The sequence below is a fragment of the Phalacrocorax aristotelis genome, chromosome 12, assembly GCF_949628215.1.
Source record: "Phalacrocorax aristotelis chromosome 12, bGulAri2.1, whole genome shotgun sequence".
NCBI lineage: Eukaryota > Metazoa > Chordata > Aves > Suliformes > Phalacrocoracidae > Phalacrocorax > Phalacrocorax aristotelis.
Window position 1 is genome coordinate 15,392,681 of NC_134287.1, and position 26,091 is coordinate 15,418,771.

The window sequence follows — 26,091 nt, forward strand, 5'->3', positions numbered from 1 at the left end:
CATGCAGCTAATGAAGCCAGTGAAGCCATTTGTGTTTTTAAACACTGCATACCCGTAAGAACATCCACATATTAAGTCTCATGTACGAAATCAGAATTGTCATGAACTCATAATCACAAACACATCACCTCCCCAGAGCCTACTCAGCACTCCTGACGTTTGCTGTGATGCATTTTCAAGATGGCACAAGACAGTTTTTGCTGCAAAAAATTGCTCTTTGCATCTGTGGAACTGCACAGGTTGTAGCACAAACTTCTTCCTTTGTTTCAATATCCACTTTCAGCGCTCTAAATTGAAGGAACAAAAGCACAAATTTCTGCCCACCCCAACACTTTGTTGTCACGCTACAGTGGTCCCACCACCAAAATGTTTCTGTGTGTTAGAAAACAGCAAGGGATGAATGAGAACTAATAAAAAAGAACTTATTCCTAAAAAAAAGTTTTCCAACATCAGTACCTAATGAGATTGGCAAATAACAGGCCTGAATCCCAGTTATGCAAAGCACCTATGGTTCTCACCCATTTATCAGAGCTGCACCTCTTGAAAATCAGGCAGGTCTTGCACTGGGTAAGGAGATGCTGAATCCATCGTCCTTAAGACAGATGTCCGGGTGGCGTTTAACGTAACTGTTTAGAAAACTGAGAAAATCTCTTTGGAGATATTGGACACTGCTGTCATGGAGGTTGTTCTATTCCATAGCTATTAACATGAAAACACTGTCTACAAATTTCAGTAAGGATTTATGTCATTTTGATAGAACCAATGATTTATACAAACTCCTTCCTATGAAGATGGGGCTGTAACTTTAAATATAAACACACTCATATGAGAAAAACTTGAGATTTAGAAAATCCCAGCAAAAGGGCCCAATTCTGCCAGTGACTGCACATCCATGAAACCCCCTGGAAACCAGAGCAATGCGCTAGAACACTGAAAGCAAAATTCCGTTCTTAATGCATCCCTGAAGACTGTAATTATATTTCCCATTGTACTAGTAACATTAATTGAATGTTTAGCTGAAATCAAGTTCATTACAAGTTAAATACAGTACCTAGCCTATTAGGATGGTGTTTATAATTATAAAGCACTTGTAAAACATCTTCATTGCAGCAGATCGGTGGAAGTTGGGGTGTAGTGGCTGCTACACACCTCAGTTCATTCCCTGCATTTTTGTGTCTGAGCAGCACTGTAGACTAAGGTCACATACACCACTGAACCGTCTCCATAGCCAGTGCCAACACTGCAGAATTTTAGAGGGACATGGCCTGCAACAGTTAGCAGAAAAAATATAATATTGCACAAACTGTTATACAAGTTTCTTTCAGTGCAGCTGGACCTTACTAAACATTCTTAGATCTAGAAACACACAGTAAAGATGTACTCTCTCATGCAAATATACCTGGTTATTGTCCAGCTTATTGGCCTGATAATACAATTTTAGCAATAAACCAGCCTTCAACAAGGCCTAGGAGACTACAGTCCTCTCTGATGCATCAGTTTTTATATTTGATTTCCCAGCCTTCTCAAAGCATCATTACAGAAAATGTCTGATCTGCTTTTGGTATTGCCCAAAGTCTGTCCTATGTCCAGCCGACACCCTGCTCAGAGCTACACCGACTTTGGTGGAAGTTGAGTAATCCCCAGCAGTGGACTTCTACCTTGGGCATATACAAAGTCCCCCTAGAAAGTACACAAGTGAAGCAAAAATGCAGCAGCCTCTTGTCAGAGTTGTGTGTGCTGCACAGGGCCTGCAAGCCCCTGGCAAACATTCTCGGTGCCCACACATCTAAAAGGTTTAAGAAATCTGCTAAGCAGCACATGCAGTTGATGTCACTTTTGTTCAGTTACGCATACGAAGGAGTATCCAAACACAAGGATAACCACTTGGCCTTACTGGCTTTCAAAATAAATTAGGTTTCTCTTTATAGTCATTTTCATGAAAAAATAGTAACACCCAAAAAGAAGAATCAGTTTTACTGTATTTTATTTGACATGGTTGAAGACACAAGAACACTCAAGATACAATCCAGACAAGTTGTGAACAGCTCCAAACATCAGTGAAATCTGAATTTATCTTGCACAGGGGTGAACAAGACCACAATGGTTGGTTTTATAATATAGTTTAAGACTATTTCAAGCAGGTGAGTACTGTGACGTTATGCCCAACAACTTTTATACTATTCATCCGCTTAAGCCACTTCATATCATAAATATGCAGCTTATCTTGGCAATTAAATCTCTGCAATATATAATTAGCCTTCTCATAATAATGCATTAAAACTCCTGTATATAAATATTGGTATATTCATACCAATGTAAACTGCCCTAACCATCACTGCACATTTATCATATCCTAGCACAATTAATCATTCTATCACAATTAGCTGCTAACTTTCAGCCTAGCATTAAGTAATTTGGACCCAAACTTGCAAGTTGCTGCTTAGAGCAAAGCTTCTGCCAAGGCCTTCTGCTTTCCCTAAGGATAGCAGGCCTTATCTTTTCAACATTAAGTTGCACAATGTCATCTGAAACCCCTTCAAAAAACATGCTCTGCAGGGAATCTCCTGCAAAAGTATCAGTACTACTCTAAAAATGACTCATTTCCTAATAAATTTCATATCAATTTTACAGCCTAACATCCTTTATCGAAATAGGCATCCACGTGCCACTTACAATGTAAAGTTCTTTAACCAGGTTATAGACTACAGACCACAACATAATATTCTACTTACAATTCTAATTCCTTAGAAAGACAAGCTAATTTTCCATTCTTAGATTTAAACAGGGCAAGGAGGACAGCTGGGAGTTTCTTCAGTAGTTCAGTGCTCTGCAAAGATAAGCTTGATAGTGCTCTCTTCAGACTGAATGAAGTGCAAAAATATGCAAACCACATTGTACAGTTAGAGTCGAGTCATTTCAGCAACAAACTCCTGCTTGGATCCAGATGGAATCTTACGAAAGGTGAATAAGAAAGGGCAGAGAATCGCTACTGTGCAGGAAAATATGCTTCAGAAGAGCTGTAAAAACTACCCATTGCATTCCCTGCAGTCAGGCTGAAAACAGCACAAAAATCGTGGGCCATCTGATCTTGTGGTTTGCCTCCTCTTCAGAGGGAAGACAGGAGGTGGTTGCAGTGGTTTATTAGACCGAATTATGTGTTAACCTAAGGCCACCAGAAACAAATCTGTGCAGAAATGGACCAATTCAGTTTAACAAAGGATGCAAAGACACCAAAGCCTAATTTTCTTTAAAAATTTTGTCTTTTGGTAGATGGTAGTGATAGACAGAGACTGGGTCTTACGTGCAGCTACAATAGATCAGTGTTGCCTATCTTTGGAAGGTAGTTTTGTGTCTTTTTTTTTTTTGTAACTAGAGAAGATCCTTAACAAAACCCCAAAACCTAGTGAAGAAGCTGTATATCCAGATCATACAATCGAATTTTAACTTGGTTTTACAGGAGGATTCATCCATTATTATGATGAACTGCTGGAGATGGAATGGTCACCATCTGAAACAAAGAAATTAAAATCCCAGCAACATACTAGTGCATCTGTGTAATATGCTTAACTGGTACGACTTGCATTGCAGGAAGAACGTTGTATTTTCTGACACACCAACATTTCTTTCCTATTATTATAAGATCAGCCTTTTACATTTCATATCTTACCATCTTTAAAAGCCTATAATTACAGAAGCTGATTGAGAAACTATGTTATTTAAAATTAACAGCTGAATGAAATCAACAGAGGCAAAGAGCATTTTTATACAAGAAAATAGCACTGTAGAAAGAAAGAGTCTGTACAATATTTAAATATTGTATCTACATAAAATTATATTGTTCATAACTCATCTTAAAGTTTCCCTTGTTTGTAAACAATGGAAAAGCAACACACAAAAAATCCCAGTATTTAGCTTTTAAAGCATTTTGCAGGCAGCAGGAAACTGAATGCTAGCAAGCACACTTTGTAATTATAGAAAGTATCCAGGCAGATACTGTGACTAGCGTTCTCCATAGTCTTTTTTTTTTTAAAAAAAAAAAAAGCTGAATGCAGAACAGATTTCACATTCAACTAGGGAATTCTGCAGAAGACACGGAAAACTCAATGACAAAATGCAGTAGACCAGTTCTGCAGCTCTTTACTGTGGCAAAACTCCAGGCTAAACACAGAAAGCTTAAGTGCAGAATTGGAATGTAAATTAGTGAGATCATTGATAAAGCTTTCACTTCCCAAAAGTGTCAGTAATGGATTTAACTCATGCTCAACTTATTAGAAGTGAAGGTTTAGTTTAACAATTAACATTGCAAAGTTTCAAAAATATAATGAATTCCAGCAGGTAATCAGGCAGCTCTGTATAAATGCTCCAAAAGTGTCAACATTTTAGGGTGATTCTACAGGTTAGTATTAGTCTGCCAATTTGGAGTGGGACGTGGATTTGAATTTGAACCTGAAGCTGCCACTTCATGGAGGATACAGGTTGTAGGTTGCAGAAGTTATCTACCTGTAGTATTTTGAAAAATAAAAACTGGTCCAGTTGCAGAAGAAATTTTCCAGGTGAACATGCTTAAGAAAACATTTCCAGAAAGTTAGTATTTGGAAAACAAGATGCCATGACCACCACTGTATTTCACCTGCATTAGAGTGGTGAGCTCATACCCATGTAAGGAATGATTTACTTAATGCTATTTGTAGCTCCATTCTCCTGGCTTCTGCCTTCCACCTTACTGGCCGTTCAACTCAACCCAGAAATATATTTTACTCAGTTAAAATGCATGATACTCAAAATATATTACAGTACTTTTGATAGGGATATTTTCTCTCTTTAAAGTTGTTAAAATCTTCCTGGACAGCCATCATCTAATTGTACTTCCGCATCTTAACATAGGGATTAACAAGAAAAGAAATATAATCATTTGGAGAAGTGCTTGGTAAACCAGATAGGTCAGAGGGACCTCGACAGGCAGGAGATATGTGCAGACAGGAACCTCATAAAATTCAACAAAAAGAATTGCAAAGTCCTGAACCTGGGGAAGAAGAGCCCTATGCACCAGTATACGCTGTGGGCCAACTGGCTAGAAAGCAGTTTGGCAGAAGATGACCTTGGAGTCTTCGTAGACACAAAGTTAAGCATGAGCCAGCAACGTGCCCTTGCAACAAAGAATGCCAATAGCCTGCTGGGGTGCATTAGGAAGAGTATTGCCAGCAGGTCAAGGAAAGTGATTATTCCCCTGTATTCAGCCCTGATGAGACCACATCTGGAATGCCGGGTCCAGTTCTGTGCTTGCCAGTATGAGAGAGACATGGACATACTGGACTGAGTCCAGCAAAGGGTCATGAAGATTGGAGTATCCCTCATGTGAGGAGAGGCCGAGAGACCTAACACTGTTCAGACTTGAGAAGGCTCAGGGGATGCTAGGAATGTGTATAAATGCCTGACAGAAGACATTAAAGAAGACAGAGCTGGTCTTCTCAGAGGTAGTAGTGAGGAACAAGAAGCAATGGTCACAAATTGAAACTCGAGAAATTCCTTTTAAATGTAAGAAAAAACCCTGTTTTTGCAGGGAGGGTTTCCAAATACTGGAACAGGTTGTCCAGACAAATTTAGGCATCTCCATCTTTGGACATACTCAAAACTGAACACAGTATCCTGCTCTAGCTGACACTGCTTAGAGCTGAGAGGCTGGACCAGACAGTCAATTCAACGGATGTCACCTCCAACCTCAACTATTCTGTAATTCTATGATTTCAGATGAAGACTACTAAAAATAAGTTTAGAAGACCCAAAAAGGGAAAAAGCTTTGTTCTTAAGGATTTTCCAAAATATAGTGAGGGTTATGCTATCTATTTAATCCAACAGCTAGTTCTGAGAGGTTTTAACAATAAAGGCCTTGTTTTCAAACTAGAGCAATCAATATTAGGCTCCCTATCTATATATAGATAGATATATAATCTATTTTTAAGGATTTCTGAGGATTTTCTTTTCAGTGGGACCTCAGAATTCAAGAAACTCTGTTCCCATTTCTTTAAGTCATTGATTTTTCAGCACTTAAAGATTTGAAAGTACAGGACAAAAATCAGAAGAACAAAAGAATACTATGGACTACTGACTTGTTCCCATTGCCAGCAGATGGTGCTGTTTAAAACAGATACGCCCCCGACAACCACCACGTGGGTTAGTGAGTTTTTCTTGGGAGGAAGAGGAAGAACAAAGCAAAGAGATTACTATTTTATATCTTTTTAACTAATCTTCAGGACCCAACAATAATCAGTATTTACTTAATAAAGGTAGATCTTTAAGCATGCTTGAGTAACTTGGGAACTTTCACTACGTCTGGCACTTTTGCTCCCAAAACATTTTAAGGGTCTCTCAAAATCCAGTCTTTGGTCATCAAAGGGCACAGACGTGACATACCCCACATTACTAGCTGTTCTCATATAGCCTGCTGAAATTCAAGTTGATTACATGACATATGAAAGTCAGAAAACAGAATGGTGGAAGATCAGTCTCACAAACAGGCTGTGGTGGGGAAATGGGATGTTAGTAGTTTAAGAAATCAATGCCAACTTTGACACTTTTAGAGGTGGCAACATCAATGGCCATAGCTTTGATTTCAGTGTCCCCAAACTGCATAAGTGTTTTGATCTCCCGCCTGTTTGGCACTGAAGCATCAGTTCCCGTGAGATCCAAGCGAAGGGTGCCACACTTTTTCACTCCAGATTCGGTGATGAAGCTGACATTATCTTGTTCTGAGCTATAGATATTAATCACTATTACTAACTGAGAAGGTTTGGCAGGTGTGTAACTGCGCGTCACAGTTTCTCCAAGGGCTACAGATTGGTCGGCTGAGATAAATTTGTCAAAGACATCAGTGCACCAGCGTGTGCCATCTTTGATTAGAAGCTTCTCTGGTGGATGCTTCCCTTCCACAAACCGATTGAGCACACCCACACCGTAGGTGAGAGGTGAACGCCGCACTTTGATGACAGCAGGGTCTAGACCAAAGAGAACAGCTCCTTTGAGGATAGTGAGCCCCACATCCTGAGGAATGATGACTCGACATCTCGAACCAAAGGCGCTCTGGACAGCTTGTTGGAGTAAGGGCGATTCAGCGAAGCCACCCACCAGGAACAGAAACTTGACATTGGTCACTTCTGGCTTATCAAACACATCACCTAAACAGAAACAAAGCCCATTCAATTGGGAAAAATCCACTGTGATGAGGCAATGAAGGTGAAACTCTTAATGTCTGAGTGTACTGAATGTCCCAAGCACATGCACAAGATCTGAAACTGCCACATCTATGCCCACACTACCACTCTCTGCATGCACTAATTCCACTTCTGCAGTCTCTTCTCTATTCTGTTTCACTGTGAATGGAAACTTACCTCAAAGCATACAATTTTTAAGCTGCACTTAAGCCAGAATTTTTATTTAGCTTCTACCAGTAAAAGGAGACACAGATTTCTTGCAGAGAAATCCTGGCAGGCACATTATGGGCAGTAGGGAAACGGACAACATCTTGCCACTTCAAGTATCAGTGAGATATTCCCAAACCTAACTGATTCACATACCCTTTACTGCATTCCAGATAAGTCACTCCATTTTAAATTCACTTATTATTTCTGACCCTAACATCTTAACCACAATATGTACCATCTGCATAACAATACCTCTTTACATTTTTACAGATGTTCCTTCTCAGCTCAAGCCCACATCCCATACTTTCAAGAAAGTCATAGAGTTCAGTGGTAGGCTCACCCCTAGTTCAAATAACTGAGGCAGCATGACTGAGGTATCTGTCATAACTATTGTAACTCTAGACCTCTACCTCGCTGTGCACATATAAGCTGTTCTGTACTAGGTAAGTTGTTACCTTTCAATATTTATCTAGTAATTCCTCACATATAGAGAGTAAAGCTGGATATTCCACTCCAAATACAGTTCAATTAGTGCATTGCAATGTGTAGAACAGCAATACTTTGCCCAGTACATATATTATACTCTACTTGATACAAATCCAATCTTCCACCAAAAAGACTTTAAGTAATAAATTTCCCAATAAGCCTATGTCACTTCCCATTACTGGCTAAATAAATTCAGTGCTGCTTAAGCCATGCCTGGAAGTACTTTTACCATGATGCATCATTTATTATTTGTATTTTAAAGATGTCAGTGATTTGGACAGTCATGAACAAATGTGACTTTTTAAGCCCTTCCACTGAGCAGAAATGAACTAGAGGTCTTAATAACAGGAATAATCGGAAACTAGTTATGTCTCTGGCATTATTTAGTTGTTGCCTGAAAAAGGAAAAAAAAAGCAGGATCTGGGTTAGTCAGTGCGTTGCAGCCTTCTGAGTGCTTGTAGCCCTGGAAGTACAGAATAACTGAAGCTCAGGCAGTAACAGAACTGAATCACACTCAATGTGTGTGTCCTTTACTTTTACTATTTTCATAACTACTTTGTAGAGAACTACAAGTTTCAGAACTAAATTCCTTGCCCACTTTTGGTGCATACTAGGGGGGTTGCTTAACTTTAATTCATTACTGGTTTGAGATGAAACAGGTAAGCAAAGCTACACACAGATACGTACTAAGGTGCTGAATAATTTGGTCAATTGTAGGTTTGAAAAGAGCATTCATTGCATCCGGGCTCATCCTCAGCATTCCCTGGGAGGACCACTTCACAAAGTCCACACTGGAAAAAAACAGTGAGAGAGGACATTAAAACATTACAGCTGAGCTGTAGGAAACAGCCAAGCACTCAAAAGACACACAAATAAATTAATGAGCTTACAGAATCTGCATGCATTTTGCTGGGAAGAAAGTGCCTCACCTCACCCTAGCCCCATACCAACTGCAGCAATGTAAAATTTCAAGGGAGAATTATTTTTGCTTCTCTAATTGTTGTTTTCTTTGCCTGATTGCCTTCTGTAGCACTACCAATGCTCAGCTGCTTCCTGAAACAGCTGGCAGTCAATCCAGTGCTCACTCATCTGAAACAGCACTGATTCATCCCCAGAAGGGCAACATTTAGATTATAGCAGTAGCAGGCCAAAGCCACTGGAAACACACAAGGAAACCAAGCAAGTATGGGAAGCCTCTGGAGGCAGAAGGGAGCACTGCATTTTTAATGAGGCATAACATTTGTTAAGTGAATACAGGCATTACGTTATTCCACCACTGATGCACATCCATATAGCTCAGTAATCTCCTTTTCATTCATGCACATTTTATGTAACCTTTATGCTCTTTCTATTCTGTTACCCATCTCATTTTATTTGAAGGGAACATTTAGCATTCCCTCTAAGATTTGCCATTAAGACTATTTATAAGAAGGAGATGGTCTTGTGAGGGGGAATATTTCCAGAAATTTTCAATTATTTCAAAACCTCAGTCTCATTTAGGAAGTGACTCCGAGCTGGATTCCAACTACATTTACCAATAACTTTAGGAAGAAATGTCAGAGTTTCAGCCTGGATGCTACATTCAATATTTACTGGATTAAAACGCACACAAAGAAGCCAAGGTACAGGTACTAAATATTGTGTCTTCTGCTCTCAGGTGCCAAGTGTTCTGTCCCCGATTTGCAGGTCTCTTGTTCATTCTCTTTGATACCATTAGTGTCCAGGTCTCCTGTAGTATATAACTTCAAAAGATGCAAAACGCCCACTTCTACTTTTTCCTAACTTCCTTTTGTGTAGCAGCCCAGTTAGGGTGCTCGTCATTTAGGGTGCTTTCTTGATACTTACAATCAAGAATTAAAATCTCTGCAGGGAATTATGTCTCCCCACCTACGGATCAAATGATCTAACTGTAACATACTAGGAGAAAAGAAAGTCTGCCATCACTTCAAAAGAATGCTTTCCTCTTACAGAGCTCTACGCAATAGTCTGTTTTCACCGGTGATCTTGTATTGTTCGTAACTTCCCTCAGGTCACAAATATACTTACACATCTCACTCAAGATATTGGATTTGTTCTAGGGTCCAGGCCTCTAAAAATTAAGGTTCTAGGTAACTAATTTTAGACATCAAATTCTGTATTTGATCTGACCTAATTAAAACACTCAAAAATACATGGTCAGATTCAGGAAAGTGATGCAGTGGTGGCCTAGCGAAAGTCACAGAAAGCAATACCAGGAGAGTGCAAGTCTTGTACAGAAAAGCTTTTGCAAGAGATTGATCAGAACTTTTCATTCTGGAAACTGCACTTCAGGCAATCCCATCTTCTCATTTTATATTACATTTTTACATTATTATCTTTCAGTCTACATGTAATTAGGGTGTTTTAATTATTTGTCTTTGCTGTCAGTAGTTAATTCTGCATCCATTTGGGTTCAATTGTCTACTCACTTGCTTTTCCTCAAGGCATGTTCTACACTGTGACCTCGAAACTTCTTGTAATAGTCAATGAAGGAGAAAGGCAGAGTGATGTTTAGTGGATTGGTCCTGTCTGGAGCTGCTGCCCGTTTACGGGACTCAAACGCTATCATCAGATCTACCCAGGCAGCAGGACGCTTGATTTTAAATTGCTCAATAAAATCTTCTCCAAATATTTTACACAGGAGCTTTTCAAATTCATAGTCCACACCTAGAGAACCATATGGTCCACCTGTATTACAGACAAAACACAGCTTTAATATTCTGAACTGCTTACTAGATTTCAAGTTGACCAAATACACATCAGATTGACACTACTAGGACTGCCATAGGAGAAGGTCTACAGAAAGGGGTATCTTTTCTAAATATAACAGTTGGTCTAATACAGAACATAATCTTACCTTTGCTTCACTTTTACTCCTATACCACCATAGTCACTGTAACATTACCACTATAAAACAGAAACATTTTTATTAGAAGCAAAGGAAACTGCCTCCACACATGAGAAGGTATGAGTTGGACTCATATTCAGGACTAGATAGACTTGATGTACAGTGTCCCATTTGCTCTTACTAGGTTGTTTCCTGAGGTAGTCTTGCTCCCACCAAGACTGAGAAGGCTCAGTGATGAACCATACAGATGAAGACTAACGCAGGATGGAGACACAAGAACAAATAAGAGGCTGTCTCACGTGGGTAACACTAGTGATGGGACAAAGCCAAAAGGAATCTGCAGTTTAGGAAGGGAATACCATTCAAGGAATTGCACTTTATATCTTTGTTGCGGACCAATCATTGTGCTTTTTTCCCCAGGGGATTGTAGACCCTCCTTGCTACACTGTCTGTGAAATTACTGGAATATATAAGCTTCCCCTTAAATCTAGGGAAACTTCTGTTCCGCCAGTCACTTTACAAGGATCTTGTTGTGACACTCAGCTATTCATATCTCCACAGTACATCCCTGAATACCTGGACAGAGCAGCAATACACAAGCAACCTCTTCAAAGGACAGGAGGATAACTTCTAGCAGAAGTCAGACCAGGACCGTGGCAGGAGGTCATGGCCTGAATGGGAGTGAATTACACAGGAGATGGCAGTTTCTTACCCTTCCAACATGAGGTTTACCATCCCAGTGTCAGAAGCATTATGTGATTTACCCTTGTCTGCTGACCAGCAGCTAGGTTATACTAATTTTGAATGCTGGTCTTATTTCAGGAAGAACCGTTAGTGAAATGCAATGAATAATAAAGGTTACGTTTCTTTCACTGAGTAAAAATATTACACAAATAAAGCAAGCAGTGGAAGTGACATTACCTGTTGCCTTGTATAGCTCCTTAAGATGTCCTTCAGGAAGCCTTATCTGATGAACAGTCATATCCACTGTGCCTCCTCCACTGTCAACAACAATGTAACGGTCACCTAGTTTGCCAAAGGAATAGGCAAATGTTATTTACATTAACATTATCACAACAGCATATTGCAATGAAAACTTCTCAGGGGCATTATCACCATGACAGGTAATGACTTGCAAAGAGTCATGACTGTCTATGCTGAAGACTTGATCTTTTTTAGTAATTATAAAACAATGAGTGGCAAGAAGTATGAAAGTTGGATGTCAGAAGCTATTGATTTAGCACAGATGAAATGTGGTTTAGTACAATTGCTCATGCTGTTAGCGTACATCCTAGTAGGTTACCAAATCAACACTATGGCATATTTACAAGGCCTATTCTGAGGAAAATATTCTCATTGCATTTTAACACCTGGATTCCTTTCTACGATCGCCTTAATAAACTGTATTTTGCTAGAGCATACAAAATAGCAGTAGCATATGAACTTGTATTTTTTTCTTTTCCTACTTATGATCACTGTGAGAACAACGCAGTGCACAGCACATTTGTGGAAAACACAGTGTTTGCCTGTGATAAGGAACCAGTGAGAGCAAAGTTTATTCAAGAAAGGACACTACCTTCCTCCAGTTCGGACCAGATCTCTCCTATGACATTTTCCACCAAAAAGGTACGACTCTGTCGATTACGACGGACGTGTTCCTTAGCTAGTCATTGACAGAGAAAAGATTACTGAGTGTAAGAAAGCATGAAGAAGCTGGTATCATAAGCTGCAGGAAACAAGTGTAAGCAGGCTGACAGATCTGTATGTATCACTACTTAACAAAAAAAATGAACAGAAACTATTGCATTAGAATCGGGAACATTATAAAGTTGTTCCTAGAACAAAGGAAAAATGTTTTTCAGCCACACCGATCTTCTTTGATGCTAACTGGATTAAAACCAATAACCTACCATGAAAGCTATAAACAGGTTTGATTTATTTCTTTTATATTGTTTTTTAAAGCACCATCTGGAACCAGGCTGGCTTGCAGCCAGCTGTGCTCGGCACAGCCTCTGCCACCCTGCAGCAGCCCTGGCCTACTGCCAGACGGACCTGTGCCACCCGGGGCTGGGGAGACAGCCCCCACATTTCCAAAAGACACTGGTGATTTTTGGGTGCTCAGGCAAAGACGCATCCTGAGCCTTTCAGGACTCTGGTCTGTCTCAAAGCAAGAAGCCAAAAGCACTGCTTCTCAGATTTATAACTTCTTAAGGCCACAGTAATCACCAACTCAGACCTCATAATATTTTAAATATACACCAATTAAAAATTAAGCATAATCTAGTATTACTATTATAACAGTAAGTTAACTTACAAGACTTCATTTCTTATTTAAAAGATGCAGAACAGTCTGAAGAGAAAGCAGAGTAGTGAGAGCCTTTGTTATTAGCTTCTTAATCAACCCCTACAACTGAATGACCAAAAAAACATTCCCTGGGTAAACTTCACTTATCTTCAAAGGCACTTCTGTAAAACACTACAGAAGAAAAGAGGTATCCTGTCATGCATGAAAATATCTTTCTTTCTGAAAACATCAGCATCCAAATCACTGTATGCCTTTTGCTTCTTGTTTCTATAGTGTCTATCATCAGAAAAAGACCAGTGGCTCCACTTGCACCCATACCCTCCCATAAAGACCCTATGATGCAGACAAGCTGCATCAGCCTCGCTGTGCTGACTCAGCAGCACACAGTGAGAGCTTAAATGACGAAGCATTCAATGAGAGAGCAAGCACAAGGTCCAGGCAAGGGCCTGACACAGAGCCCATAGAAGTCAACGGGAGTCCTTTCATTCACTCCTGTGGGCTAGAAGTGAACACAAGAGCCAGTCTTTAACTACGACTGAAGTAAGGTTATCCTGGCTACTATGACAGTAAAATTTTTGTTTTGACTTCACAGCAAGAATATGGTCCTTGGAGTGCTTCTCTCTGTTTATATTTAAAGGGTTTTTCTCCTTAATCTGTTCCCAGCTTGTCTTGGGTGCCTGCCATGCCTTTATGAAATTTTAATTCTAACCCCAAATTAATTCACTCCAAACTTTGTTTTCATTAATTTTCACATGAAACCTTTCTCATGCCCAATAGCTTTTACCATACAAAGTCAAGAAGGAGAATGGTACCCCCATCCAAGAAAAAGCCCGTTAGCAGAAATCCACTATCTGCCAGATTTTGCCCAGCTTCAAAACATTAACCAGAGAAACTCCTTTCTTTTATTATTTTCCCAGAGGCAAATCCCTGCGTAGCCTGAAAGTGATTTCATGTAAAACCACACGGAACTGGAATGGTTCAGGACACAAACGAGGGGGACAAAAAGCAAAGGGCCCCTGGAGGGGCTGCATTCTGAAAATGGATTGTGTCCTGCGCTCTGTGAGGGCCTCTGTAACACTGAACACATCTGACAAGCGCTGGCTAGGAGAGGCACAGATCTGAGAGAATGATCTAGTGACGCCACCTGATTAAAAAAAAACAAACTCCAATAAGTACAGAAATAGCTTTACTATTTTAATCTTCCTTTCTCCTGTGCTGTTTTGACCTAGTAAATGTGATAAAATACAAATTCTTCTGAAAAATTCCTTCTGGGGTAGATTGTCACATTACCACCAACACCAGTGCAACTGTTACAGTTCACACAGATGGGAAATCTGTGCATTATGCAGCAATCACATCTTACTGCTGCTTCATTTTCCTTTTGGTTTTTATCTCCTATTCTCCCCCAATCTAAGGGAGGATAACATGCTCAAAAATCTTTGGTGATGAGGAATCTTTTGGCAAGTGGTTTACACCGTGGTCCAACCTCTGTTCCTCATTGTAAGTCAGTCTTCAAACATTGATATTAGCAACAGATCCCAGGTCAATAAATCAGAAGTGCCATTATCTAGTTGCTCTTTTATGAGCAGATAAATTCATTGATATATTCCAATATTGCATGTTCCCGAGTGTTGAAAATAATTAATGATATTTCATAAAGATGACATCAAAAAGCATCTGCCAACACTCTGGAACTCCTCAGACTAAAAGTCTCATTGCAGATCCAGTTATTTAACACTGCTTCAATAATGCAGCTAATCGAACACATAATTGTTTCCAACAAATTAAATTTACAAAGTGATCCAACATGAAGAATTGATTTTAATGAAGGCAGAAAAATACTGTTGTGAAAATACTAAAAGGCTCCCACAACATCCCAATAAAGGCAAGGCAATGAAGCTACCTGTGTGTTAAAATTTAGGCATGTGCAAAGGTGTTTGCTGGATCAATGCTAAAATAAACTAGTCTAATTATAGTAAACAACAAAACAGTTTCTAAAAGCAAACTGATGCTAGCCCGAAACATTTGAAGAGAGCAAAGACAACAAAAAATGGTCAGAAAAGAGCCCTCGTGGACAAGGCAAATGTAGGTATAAGAATCTAAAGAAGTGAGTTAATAGAAGTAGTACCCTGCGTAAATCCAGTTCCAATAGCGTCACTTGGGCTATAGCCATTGACAGGCGCCCTACTACTCAGGTCTATCATCTGGTGCAGGCGGAGCTTTCGGCAGTAGATAGAGGCAGCCTCAGGTTCCAGGGCAATGATCAACTGCTCGGGATTTTCAGGAGATGCCATTCCTGCCTGTGAGAGAGAATTGATCAGAGAAGTAGGGTGGGAAACGCCGCAACCTAGCAGACCCTTCTCAGCAAGTGAACTAGCCTTTCCCCAGCTTGCGGTTTCAGTTCGGTCAGCCCTCCGAGCTCAGCGCACAAAGGAGCTGCTGCCATTGGCTAAAGGTCTTCATCTGGGAATCGTCCTGCCCACAATGTATAGCACAACTTCACAGGCTGTAACGGGGAGTATGCATGCACTTACCATGCTAAGTGTCTAACTGAGCAGCTGTGTACATGACAGGTAGAGAAAGGAAGAAAGTCATTTTGAAACCTGTGATGAATGGCCTAAAACCTGAATTCCTAATTAACCTGTGAATCTGCATGCTAAGAGGGGCCCCAGTCTGCTTTAAAAAAATGAAAGAATACCTTTGGCCTCCCCTCCCCACAATGATATGTCTGCTTTCTTGCTGAAATGGACCCTCCCTGCACTATGCAGCTTACTAGGAATATACGATACACTTTGCCAGTAATGCATCTTTTGATGTAAAACCAATATTTTCTACTTCAAAATCCACTGCTTTTAAGCACATTCATGTTTACATCATCTTCAAAATGCTCAGTTTCTTCAAGGACTCAAAATACAATTGGGCAGGTTCCCTAAAATGTGATGGAAACAAGCCTAAAAATAATCCCACGTTATAAAAATCAACATTCACAATTCTTTCTATTTTTGTTCTGGATTTTCAGCCTACAGACACAGAGATTTTCAAGAAGCCACAAGTTCTCATGTAACCACATCACTCTCAGAGCTGGGCTTAGAGAAAAACATCAAAGAGCAGTTGGCAAAATAGTGTTTTCATTTCTGTTCTCCTGTACTTCTCCCCACCGTATCAATTTCTGTTAAGATAGATAAAAATACCTTTCAATTCTTTCTGCTCAACTTTTGGTTTACCTGCTGTTGTTTTTCAGTTAAGTGCCTGAGTACTAAAGCATGCTAGCAAACTAATAAATGTATGAATATTTTCTGCTTTCATGGTCAGTCTTCCTGCAAGCCTTCACCTCAACTCATACACACACACTGTGGGGGCTCCAGAGCATCCCCAAAAGAAGGCAGATGTGCATGACAAGACTGCAGACCTGGACTGGAATTTGGCTTCTTCCTGCATACAGCCACACCGTGGGCTGTGGGAATTGCTGGCTAGTTTACACCTGCAGTTAGAAACTCAAAGTAAAGCTTGTGCAAAAAGCAATACTGGGGTAAGACTTGGAGACTTTAAATTGTCCTTCACATTTAATGATTCTTTCTGCCCTCTCCATCTTAGTAAGACAAACAGATTTTTATAGAAGCATCCTCCTCATTGTTGGTAACAAAAATGGAAAAACAATAACAAATAAATTCTAAAATAAAAAAGTAAGACTTAAATTAATCATGGTTGCTCATTATTTTAAAAGCACACCTCATGATTGGGATTATGGCCACTTTACATCCTTTAACTGTTGTTGGGCAAAACCTTGTGCTTCGGTTACATCCAATGGACTCCACAGCATGATCTGAAATCAGTGGAACTGGCTGGGAAGGAGAATGCTGTGCAAATGCCACAGAAAATCAAACCTTGCCCGCTATGTGGCAACACGTATTAAAAAATGTTATACTGAAAAGAATGTTCACAACCAAACTTTCAAAATTTGGAAAATGCAGGTTTACAGCAGCCAGAGTAACCCTAAGATATGAAAAGACTATCAATCAAGAACAAGGCCAGACTTTCCTGCCACCATACCACTTGCGTGCAAGCACGTTGGCGGACACAGGCTTAAAGCGCCGGAGCTGCCCTGGGGATGAAGATGGTGTTCTTGCACTGTGCCTTAGTACAGACCCAACCTTTCCTCCAACCAGTCTGGATGTACTAGGCACAAGCAGGGCTGGTTTCAGGCCAGCTCACTTCAACATCAGTTATCTGAGCTCTACACACAAAGCTTTAACTTGTTGCATTGGAAAGGGCAACATTCGAGATATGAATCAATACTTGGTCCCTGACAGATATTTATCTAACCTGCTAAAGAATTCCAGAAATGTATGGTCTCTGCACATAAACTATCTCAGCCCTTTACTGTTTTTGCCTTTGGAAAGTTTTGCTAAAAGCCTAATCTAAATCTTTCTTGCTGAAATTTTAAGGCCAGTACTTCTTTGCCCTATCCAATAAGGGCACAGAGAACAAATAGCTCCCTATCACCCTGCTGCAGTTTTCTCATATATTAAATCCATTATCATGTCCTGTGAGAGCTCTGAATCTAAGCAGCAAGTCTTTTTTTTTTTTTTTTTTTTTTTTACTATCCAGCAATGTGGATAAACTTAGTGTGCTCAGCCTGCTCCATGCACTGGGCACATGTCAGTACAGAGACAAAGCAATTCTTAGCCTCGTGTCTAACCTACACACTAAAAGGGGAAAAAACATGTTTTAGGGAGAAAACAGTTTGCTGCTAAGGTTATTAAAATCCAAAGGCTACACAATAAAGTATTTGCAGAGGTGACAAGAACTGAGTTGCACACACAGGGAATGCGCAGCTATTTCCTAACTTGGGGGGGGGGGGGGGGGGGGGCGGCGACGGATGGACACGGGAGATTATATTCATTGCAAAGTCATCTGTCCTAGGGGAGATTTTGGTACAAATTTCCAAGGCTGGTTCTGCAAAAAGAAAACAGTAAGCCATTAACAATAACACTTGCTTCCTCCCTTCCTCCAGCAGTAGTCTGTACCATGAATGTTTCCCATTGCAGCCTGCATAGCAAGAGAAGGCAGCAGTGACCTGCAGCAGATGAACTCATACCCATGTTCTCAGACCCTCCGAGTATAGCACATGCTATTCTTGTTACTTTTTCTCTCTAGATGTTATTTTAACATGCCCAAAATATGTCCTTAGGAACACATTCAACAGAAATTACAGTTTTTAACAGTTCAAAGCACAGCTGATCCTAACAGAATTTAATGAAGAAAATGTTGGATTTCTCTGCTAAAAAGCTTTCCTGACAGAGTTTGAAGGGCCAGATAGAATGAAGAACGTGTTATTTCACATTTTAAAAAGACCATACAAGAATCTTGTACAGTGAAAGGTACTAGGTATCCAACATACATATACTTTTATATGTACATATATATGTATGGATTAATATTGACTATTTCATACCTTGTATATGCAGTATTTCTGCTTAGACCATCTGAGAGAGCACATTACTGTACATATATGTATCTCTATACATGGCACAGAGAGAATGGGGGAAGGGGAGATGGAATAAGAAACACGAACACATGCATACTGCTGGGGAGGAATGGAGCAATATGGCTGCTTTAATACAAGCTCTGAGAAGACAAAGACTTAGGAGGCAGTACTTCTGTCCCAGTATTACAGCTCAGGAGAAAGGGACAGATGGGAGAAAAATATCCAGCGTGCAGAGAAAGAGGAGTGAAAACAGCAGGCAGTCAACACAAAGAAATGGTGATCCATTCACTAAAAATATTAACTGTAGAAATTTGGGAATTTGCTATATTTTACATTTGTTCCTTTCCATCTGCCTCGCTCCATGCCCTCGTCCGCTGCTGCCCAAGTACTACTGTAACTAAGAACAGAGATTCACAAGTTAACAGGCTTGAACGGGACAGATCTAAACAATGTCTCAGTATCCAACACTACATAGATCGTTCTGGCAGCGGGACAGATGCATGATGTTGCTTTTGCCTAGGGCAGCTTACAGCAGACTGTAACAGAGCCATATCTTGACTCTAGTCTGGTAAGGGGATTTTCTTTCTCCCATTATACTCACTAGGAGTACAAACCCAGTCATCAGTTATGAAACATGAAGGAAGCAGGCAGCGGTTTTCCCAAAAATGCGGAAAACCCATCATGGAATAACAAAAAAAACCTTTAAACATCAGAGAGTTCTTAAAAATTAATTTATTTCCAGGACGCTGCTGCATTTACATATTTGGAAGGGGCAAAGAACATGATGAAAAGAGCTGCTTCAGAAGACTGCCCCAAACTCACTTTGCTCATCTGCCTGAGCACTAGGATTTCATATTTTGACAAGGAAACTCCCAGATTTTCACTCAGTCCTGTAAAACAGGTCTGTGAGCGGGTGCCAGCACATTGCTGTTCACTCACCAACAGCAAACCTCAAAGTGCTTCAAAGGCTCAAGCACTGGAGCACAAACCACTTCACCATCCAGATACAGGTGAATTTTCAAGCTGGCCCACTAGCTCTGCTTTTATAGCCGGAGATGTATCACTAGATGAGTTGCAGCTGACCTGATTCTTGATTCCCTGAACAGCATCAGCTGCCAAGTGTTAGACTAATTCAACATTAGCAAATATTGAGGTCTGGGCTGCAGCTTAGTATAACAGTCTGGGTATTGCCAGAGAACTAAATGATACTCATTTATTCCATGTGCAGAATCATCATTACTACAGATTAAAAGATGCTACTTTTAAAACCCAGCCTCACATGCCACGGCGCACAATGAAAAAAGCAATTCCTTTTTTTTTAAAAAAAAAAACAAAATTTAATGTATATGGCTTAACAGCAGCATTATAGTAGAATATTCCATGCAGTTTGTGCCTTTTTAAAAGGCAATGAAAGCCATGAGGTAAGCCTAGATGAAAAGCTCCCATCTCTGAAAGGCACCATAATTAGAAGCAGCAGCATTTAGCTGGAGTACTCCTGTATTTCATAACAGAGCCAGACAGAATGCTATTGCTCTATCAGGCTTTATTTATTACACCATGGTGAGCTCAAAAGGAATAGCATATTAGGAAATACCCCATCATGGCCAAGGTACACATTTCATATTACTATCCTTTCAAACTACTGAAAGCCATAGTTAGATCTTCTTTTTTGCTTTTGCAGAGATACACATCAGGCATCTTTTTACAGGCAAACAAAAAAAAAAATCCTGACCACTGACTCATAACAAAAGGAACATGCCTTACGTGGAGTGCATCCATTTCTTTGAGCTATAAAACTGAGTAAAAGAACTGATAATAAGGTCTTAAATAGTGGAGGAAAAAAACACCCAACCATGTACAGAAAATAGTACTCCATCTGTTGAATTTAAGACACTGATTTGCAATTAGAATTGTATGTTAACTGGAGTCTGTCCCATGCATTTTATATTCAACTTTATTTCCTTGAGCTTCACCTACCTGGAAATCCTCTCTCTCCCATGTACACACATTTCCTCTTCACTTAAAAAAACCATTTTAAGTCAAAGTTGTTTTCTGAATACTGAAACTTCTGAAATCTCATGGCTGACTGCTATGAGGGCTGCGAGGCTCCCAGCTCACACTGCAGCTTTTCCCGCTGTCAGGGAACACATAACCATGCCTTCCTGCAAACAGCAGCCTCTTTTCAACCATCTCTGAAGCTTCTGCCCATCCAGCAACACTGGGTAGGCACACACACTCTCACAAGATCACTGCATAGGTCTAGCTTACTTTTGGAACCAGATCGTCAAAGTGCCAAACCTACACCAGGGGCACAACAGCAGTGATAAAAACACTGCCATCCTGTGCAGACTTTGCAAGAACTTGTCTCTGTCCAAAAGGAAAGTATTTGTCTTAAGTTTGCATGTACAACAATTAGACGTTTATGTCCCTGAGGTTGTGTGGAGGGAGACTACTCTATAGCACGGCTGTCAAACCCCACTTAAGTTGTGGGCCAGCCCCTCGGCTGCTCAACAGGCAAGCAGTGCTGCCCTGCCAAGCTAGGAGGGAAAGCAGCAGCTCATGGGACCCAGCCGGCCTCACGCAGGCAGACTCTGTGAAGACCAATAGCGGAGGGATCTGCCTTCATGATGTTCTGCAGCATGGGGCATTGGGGAGATGAAGACATTAAATAAATAAAATAAAGGAGGAGGTGCACTTTACCCCACACTTATATAAGGTTAGATTCAGATGGTTCTTGTATCTCAGTGTTAACATAACCCTGATTCCCCTTTGGTCCAGGGAGTAGTTCAGGCCAGTTCTCCGAACGAGAGAAAATAATCTGATCAGGACCTATTTTTTACCTATTTAATAGCATTTGCTATATCACTTTCAGGGTCAAATGGAATAAGTAAATTATTCCAATGTACCGTCACAAATTTTAAAAAGTGCATTTCCTCTGGATAAGAACTGTGCTTATACTCTGGAGAAATGAATTTTACTTTCTGTTGCACTACAGACCAGTGAGATGATTCCAGCACTCTGTACTCCTTAGTAGATCAGATCTCCTATCTGTAAAATACGCATACTAGTGCCTTTGTCCTTTATGCATTGAAAGCCACTAAAGAAAAACATTTTATAATCTAAGTATAGAGTAATATGCTATATTATTTTCACGGCAGTTAAATTTGATTTTTCAGAAACAAACTAAGAACAAGGTCGGATTGGATGAATTCTGATTCACTGCTGCTGCAAATTTTGTAGTCATCCAAGAGCTGATTCAGTACAGCATCAGTTCCATAGGCACTGCATTCACGATTAGTAAGACATTTCCAGGTACAAAAACATAGCATAAATAGACTAAACAGATGAATATGTACAAAAGAAGAACCACCCTCATTAGACAGTTTGAAAAACAAGGCACAGAGACTAAAAGCCTTGGCTGATTTTGCACAGGAACCCTCAGTAAGGTAGGAATTCACTCCATAACCCCAGAACAAAGTTCAGTGTCCCAGCCAAATGCTACTCTTCACCAAACAGCAAGCTTCAGTTCCTGCATGTGACATGTAGCACATGCAGAAGCTGCAGGGGCAGCTCCATCACAGCCTCGGGTCCCTGTTCTGCTTTCACAGTTTGCCACCTCCACCAACTGCACTACTCTAATCGCTTCTGAAGCAACGCTGCAGACCAGATGACCATAATGATCCATTCTTCTGGGTGGTAGGAAGAAACTTTTAAACATTTTTCACTAAAGCCACATTTGTAGGCACCAGAGATAAAATTTAGAAGTTGGATTCATGAAATAGTCCTATAATGATAATGCAGTTTATTAGGAAATTAAGCTCTGCAGGACAACATAGTTCAGCCAAAAAACCAGAAACTGTGAATTAACATCAACATTTTTCTGTTTTCCAATATATTTATTATAATTAGTAACAATAGGAAACCCATGATTGCAAGTTAAGCACTGCGCAGCCCATATGAAGAAAGTATTGTGTGACTGAATCAAGGCAACACAGAACAGCAGTTGGAAATTAAGTGCCTTGTGAAATTTATACTGTTTAAACTAATCAGTTCATTTTGTTAACAGATTCATGATAACACCATCCACTTAGTGCCTTGGTAAGTGAGCTCTTCTCTAATCCTCCTCCTTTCTCACTAGCTAGCACTTTCTCCAGTTCTACGGCATCAAGCTGGGATGTCACAAATAAATGACTGAGATCTAATTACAGAGGCAGACCATGCCAGGAAAGAAGACGAGCAACATGGGAAAAGACTCTCAGCGTTACCACGAAGAGGCACATAATGGGCAGCTGGGTTGGCAGGGGCTGGTGCTAGTGGATATCACAAAGCTGCATGAAAAAGCTCAGCACGTGCAATTTTGCTAGATCTTCAGCCTTGAGACTTAAGAAGCCTTCACAAAAAAAATGTTTGAAAATCACTATGCCATCACATACACCAATGCTTTGCTGTTAGTCTTTAGAGTGAGAAGAGTACCACAGTACAATAAATATCATAAATATGACAGAGTGAGGTCAGACAGCCCATTTGGATCAGTCCACTTATCAGTTCAAAGATCGATTCTTAAAATTGCTCAACAGCCACAGAACAAACAGGATTTTCAAAGGCACCCAGATTCCTCTTAGGGACCATAGTGAAGAAGCTGGGTTTGCCAAAGGCAGGAGGAAGAGCTGCTGGGTGGTCCCCTTTTAAAAATTCATCCTTAGGATTTAAGAGCCTAGATGACAACTGAGAATTAACTTCTTTCTTTCCCTCTTTTTTTTTTTTTTTTTTTTTTAAAGCCAGTCAACACAATGCTTGGGTGGTGGTTGATCCTGTAAATATCTGACAGAGGGGCACTTTTTGCTTTCCAGAACCAACAGCTTTTTGCTTTCTTTTAAACAACATTTGCTATACATACATGCATATACATAAATGCATATTTTTTCATGCTATTGTTGCCTGTTGAGCTAAAATTAGGTTTGTGGCACAGGCTGTCCTTTGTCCTGTTCTGATCAGGTACCACTGATAATATTTTGCATTTCACAAGTGAGAACATAGTGGATTCACAAGTGGATAATTATCACAGCTGCAGAATTCCTTCAGTGTCAGCTTCCCCATCTGTACAGTTGAGTCGCAGAACAAAGATACTCACCTCTGAGAAAACTGCTTAAAAGAGCATACGTGAAATCTCAGGCTATGGTATAATAGTAACAACTTCATTTTGCAGACAAGGAAAATACAAATTACGAAAGATGAAAGGTAGAAAAGCCATCAGGTTAATGGAGGAGGCACAAAACTGGAATTTAAGAGACCCCTGTAACAGTTCTCATTTATTCACTTTGCATTAGCATAAGTGATTAGGTAACGTGAAAGACAGATGAATGAACCCCAACGTAAAAATGCGCCTTTATGTTGTCCTTAGGATTTTGGGATTATCCTGAGACCTCTCTTTTGAGACCCCAGATATCTCCCCTTCTGCCATGAAGTAGATACTGTTACTATGTATTTATACAATTTTTTATTGCTTTTAACGTACCAGAGCACAGGCTTTGCAGTGCTTTTTGAATTCCCAGGGCTTGCCCATCTGAGAAGCTCATACAAAGGAACTGACCCACAGAAAATTCCCAGCCTTCCTACAGCCTTCAAGTAGGCTGAACTCACTGCTGCTCACACTTCAAAGGTAGAACTCAGAAGCTATGAACTCCAGTGAAGGGAGTTTTTAGGTGAAATCCTCTAACCTTCAGGAAATCAAGACAGATTATTATAAGGTGCCTCACACTTGCACCCATATAGCTGGTTCTGTGAGCTTCACCAGACAAGATATAAATTAATTCCAGTTAATAGCAACACTACTCCCCATTTAAGAGTTTGTGCAAGAGCATATATGTTGAAGGGGCAAGAGGTTTAGATTAGCCGGTTTTTTTTAATTAGACTTAGTTTTACGTGGAAGATACTCTTGGATACCAAATTCAAAAAGTACGTAATCACTGTGTAAACTATTATTAATTCCAAAGAAACCACTAGAATCACTTACAGCCCTCTGCTACAGCACTTACTTCTGTGTTACTTCTCAGTACAAGTTTTCATGACTACTAGTTTCTATGAGTAATGGCTACAGAACGAGCTCTGTAAAGGTTATCAACCAAACACTTTTGCACCCCTCAGTTCAAGACAGACATGGAGAAAGCGGAGAGGGTTCAAGGAAGGCTGCTAAAGAACGCTTTCTGTAAGGAGAGACTGAGTGAGCTCGGTTTTTTTAGTCTGGTAAAGAGGTGGCCGAGGAGCCATCTAATAGCTGCCTGCAGCTATCTGAAGGGCAGTTACAAAGACAGCAGAACACAACTTTTCTCACTCTTGCCAGGAGATATAACTAGGAGCAACTAGCTGCATTTTGCAGCTTGTAGAGTTATAACTGGATATTACAAAAACCCTTTTTTACTAAGAAGGTGATGCAGCACTGGAACAGAGGCATCTCTGTCCTTGGAGATTTTTAAAACTCAGCTAAACAAAGCCACTGCTGAGCTGGTGTTGGCAACAACATGGCTTCAAATGGAAGGTCGGACTAGATGATCTCCAGCAAACACTTCCAATGAATTCTTCCACGATTCTAAAATGGCACAGGTATTATACACTGAGAAGGACCAGAACTGCTGGTAGGAATCTTTCCCAAACACCAAAGGCCTACACACTTTCTCATTCCCTGTCTTTGTGAATGCCGTGTCAAATCCTTGCCTATATCAGCGAAAGGGAGCCCATCATGTCCTGACAGTATGACAGCAGTACCAGGCTCGCTGTAACAAGCCTGCGGTCATTCAGGGCCTCACAGGTTTCTGTACAGGAACAGGAGTTCAGTCATGCCTGCAATTAGAACTTTTATTTATGTGTCTGGAGATCAAGAGGAAATATTTATCACAGTAGATTTTTTTTAATCTGAAACCTACACTTTTAAAGTCTGAAAATATAAAGAGCACAAGCCTTAAGCAGTCCTTTAGCCTTAAACATCAGCCATCAGTCACTTTAAAAAATGATTCAATATAGGGAAAGCAATTAGTTTAATGCATCAACAATGTACGAGTTTACGACACTAATACTATCTGCACCAAAAAAAACCCATATGTTTCAGTCGGTGTCCTGTCGGAGTGGGAAATTTACTTCCTAATTAATTAATTTTCCGGTATTTGGTTGTAGAGAAAAACGGTCTTGTGCTTAAAAGCACGCAAATACAAATAGCAGATTTGGACTCAAAGCTCAATTCTTTTGCGTTCAGCTCTGCTACAAGCTCCCCATGTAACGTTTTGCAAGTCACTTAGACCAGACTTTGTGAACTAGTCCACTGAAGAAAATGCATCAACTTCTGCGTATTCAACTCAATACCAAGGTTTACAACAGAGATATTGCTGAACTTTGTTGGAATGGGGTGCACCTGGACTCTGAATAATCTAGCTGGCTGTCCGTCCTACGCACACCTGACCATGATACTTAGCAAGCTCTTTCAGATTGAAGCAGAATCCATTTGATATTTCAATTCTGTTTACTAACCTATCAATAA

At 40.2% G+C, this 26,091-nt stretch overlaps 1 protein-coding gene across 3 annotated transcripts in view; it reads right to left on the bottom strand.

The window, feature by feature from the left end:
- Nucleotides 1-1,967: 1,967 nt before the first annotated feature.
- The window catches only part of HSPA12A (heat shock protein family A (Hsp70) member 12A), a 104,572-nt gene continuing 80,448 nt past the window's right edge, over nt 1,968-26,091 (bottom strand). For 2 of the 3 annotated variants that reach the window (XM_075108231.1, XM_075108229.1), the window contains 6 exons: nt 15,204-15,375; nt 12,347-12,433; nt 11,692-11,796; nt 10,352-10,610; nt 8,592-8,695; nt 1,968-7,172 (listed from right to left, as the gene is read on the bottom strand). In XM_075108231.1, coding sequence (XP_074964332.1) covers nt 6,538-7,172; nt 8,592-8,695; nt 10,352-10,610; nt 11,692-11,796; nt 12,347-12,433; nt 15,204-15,375 — 1,362 coding nt within the window. In that variant the 3' untranslated portion in view covers nt 1,968-6,537. The remainder of the gene's footprint in view (nt 7,173-8,591; nt 8,696-10,351; nt 10,611-11,691; nt 11,797-12,346; nt 12,434-15,203; nt 15,376-26,091) is intronic. The other variant, XM_075108230.1, reaches the window with a different exon arrangement.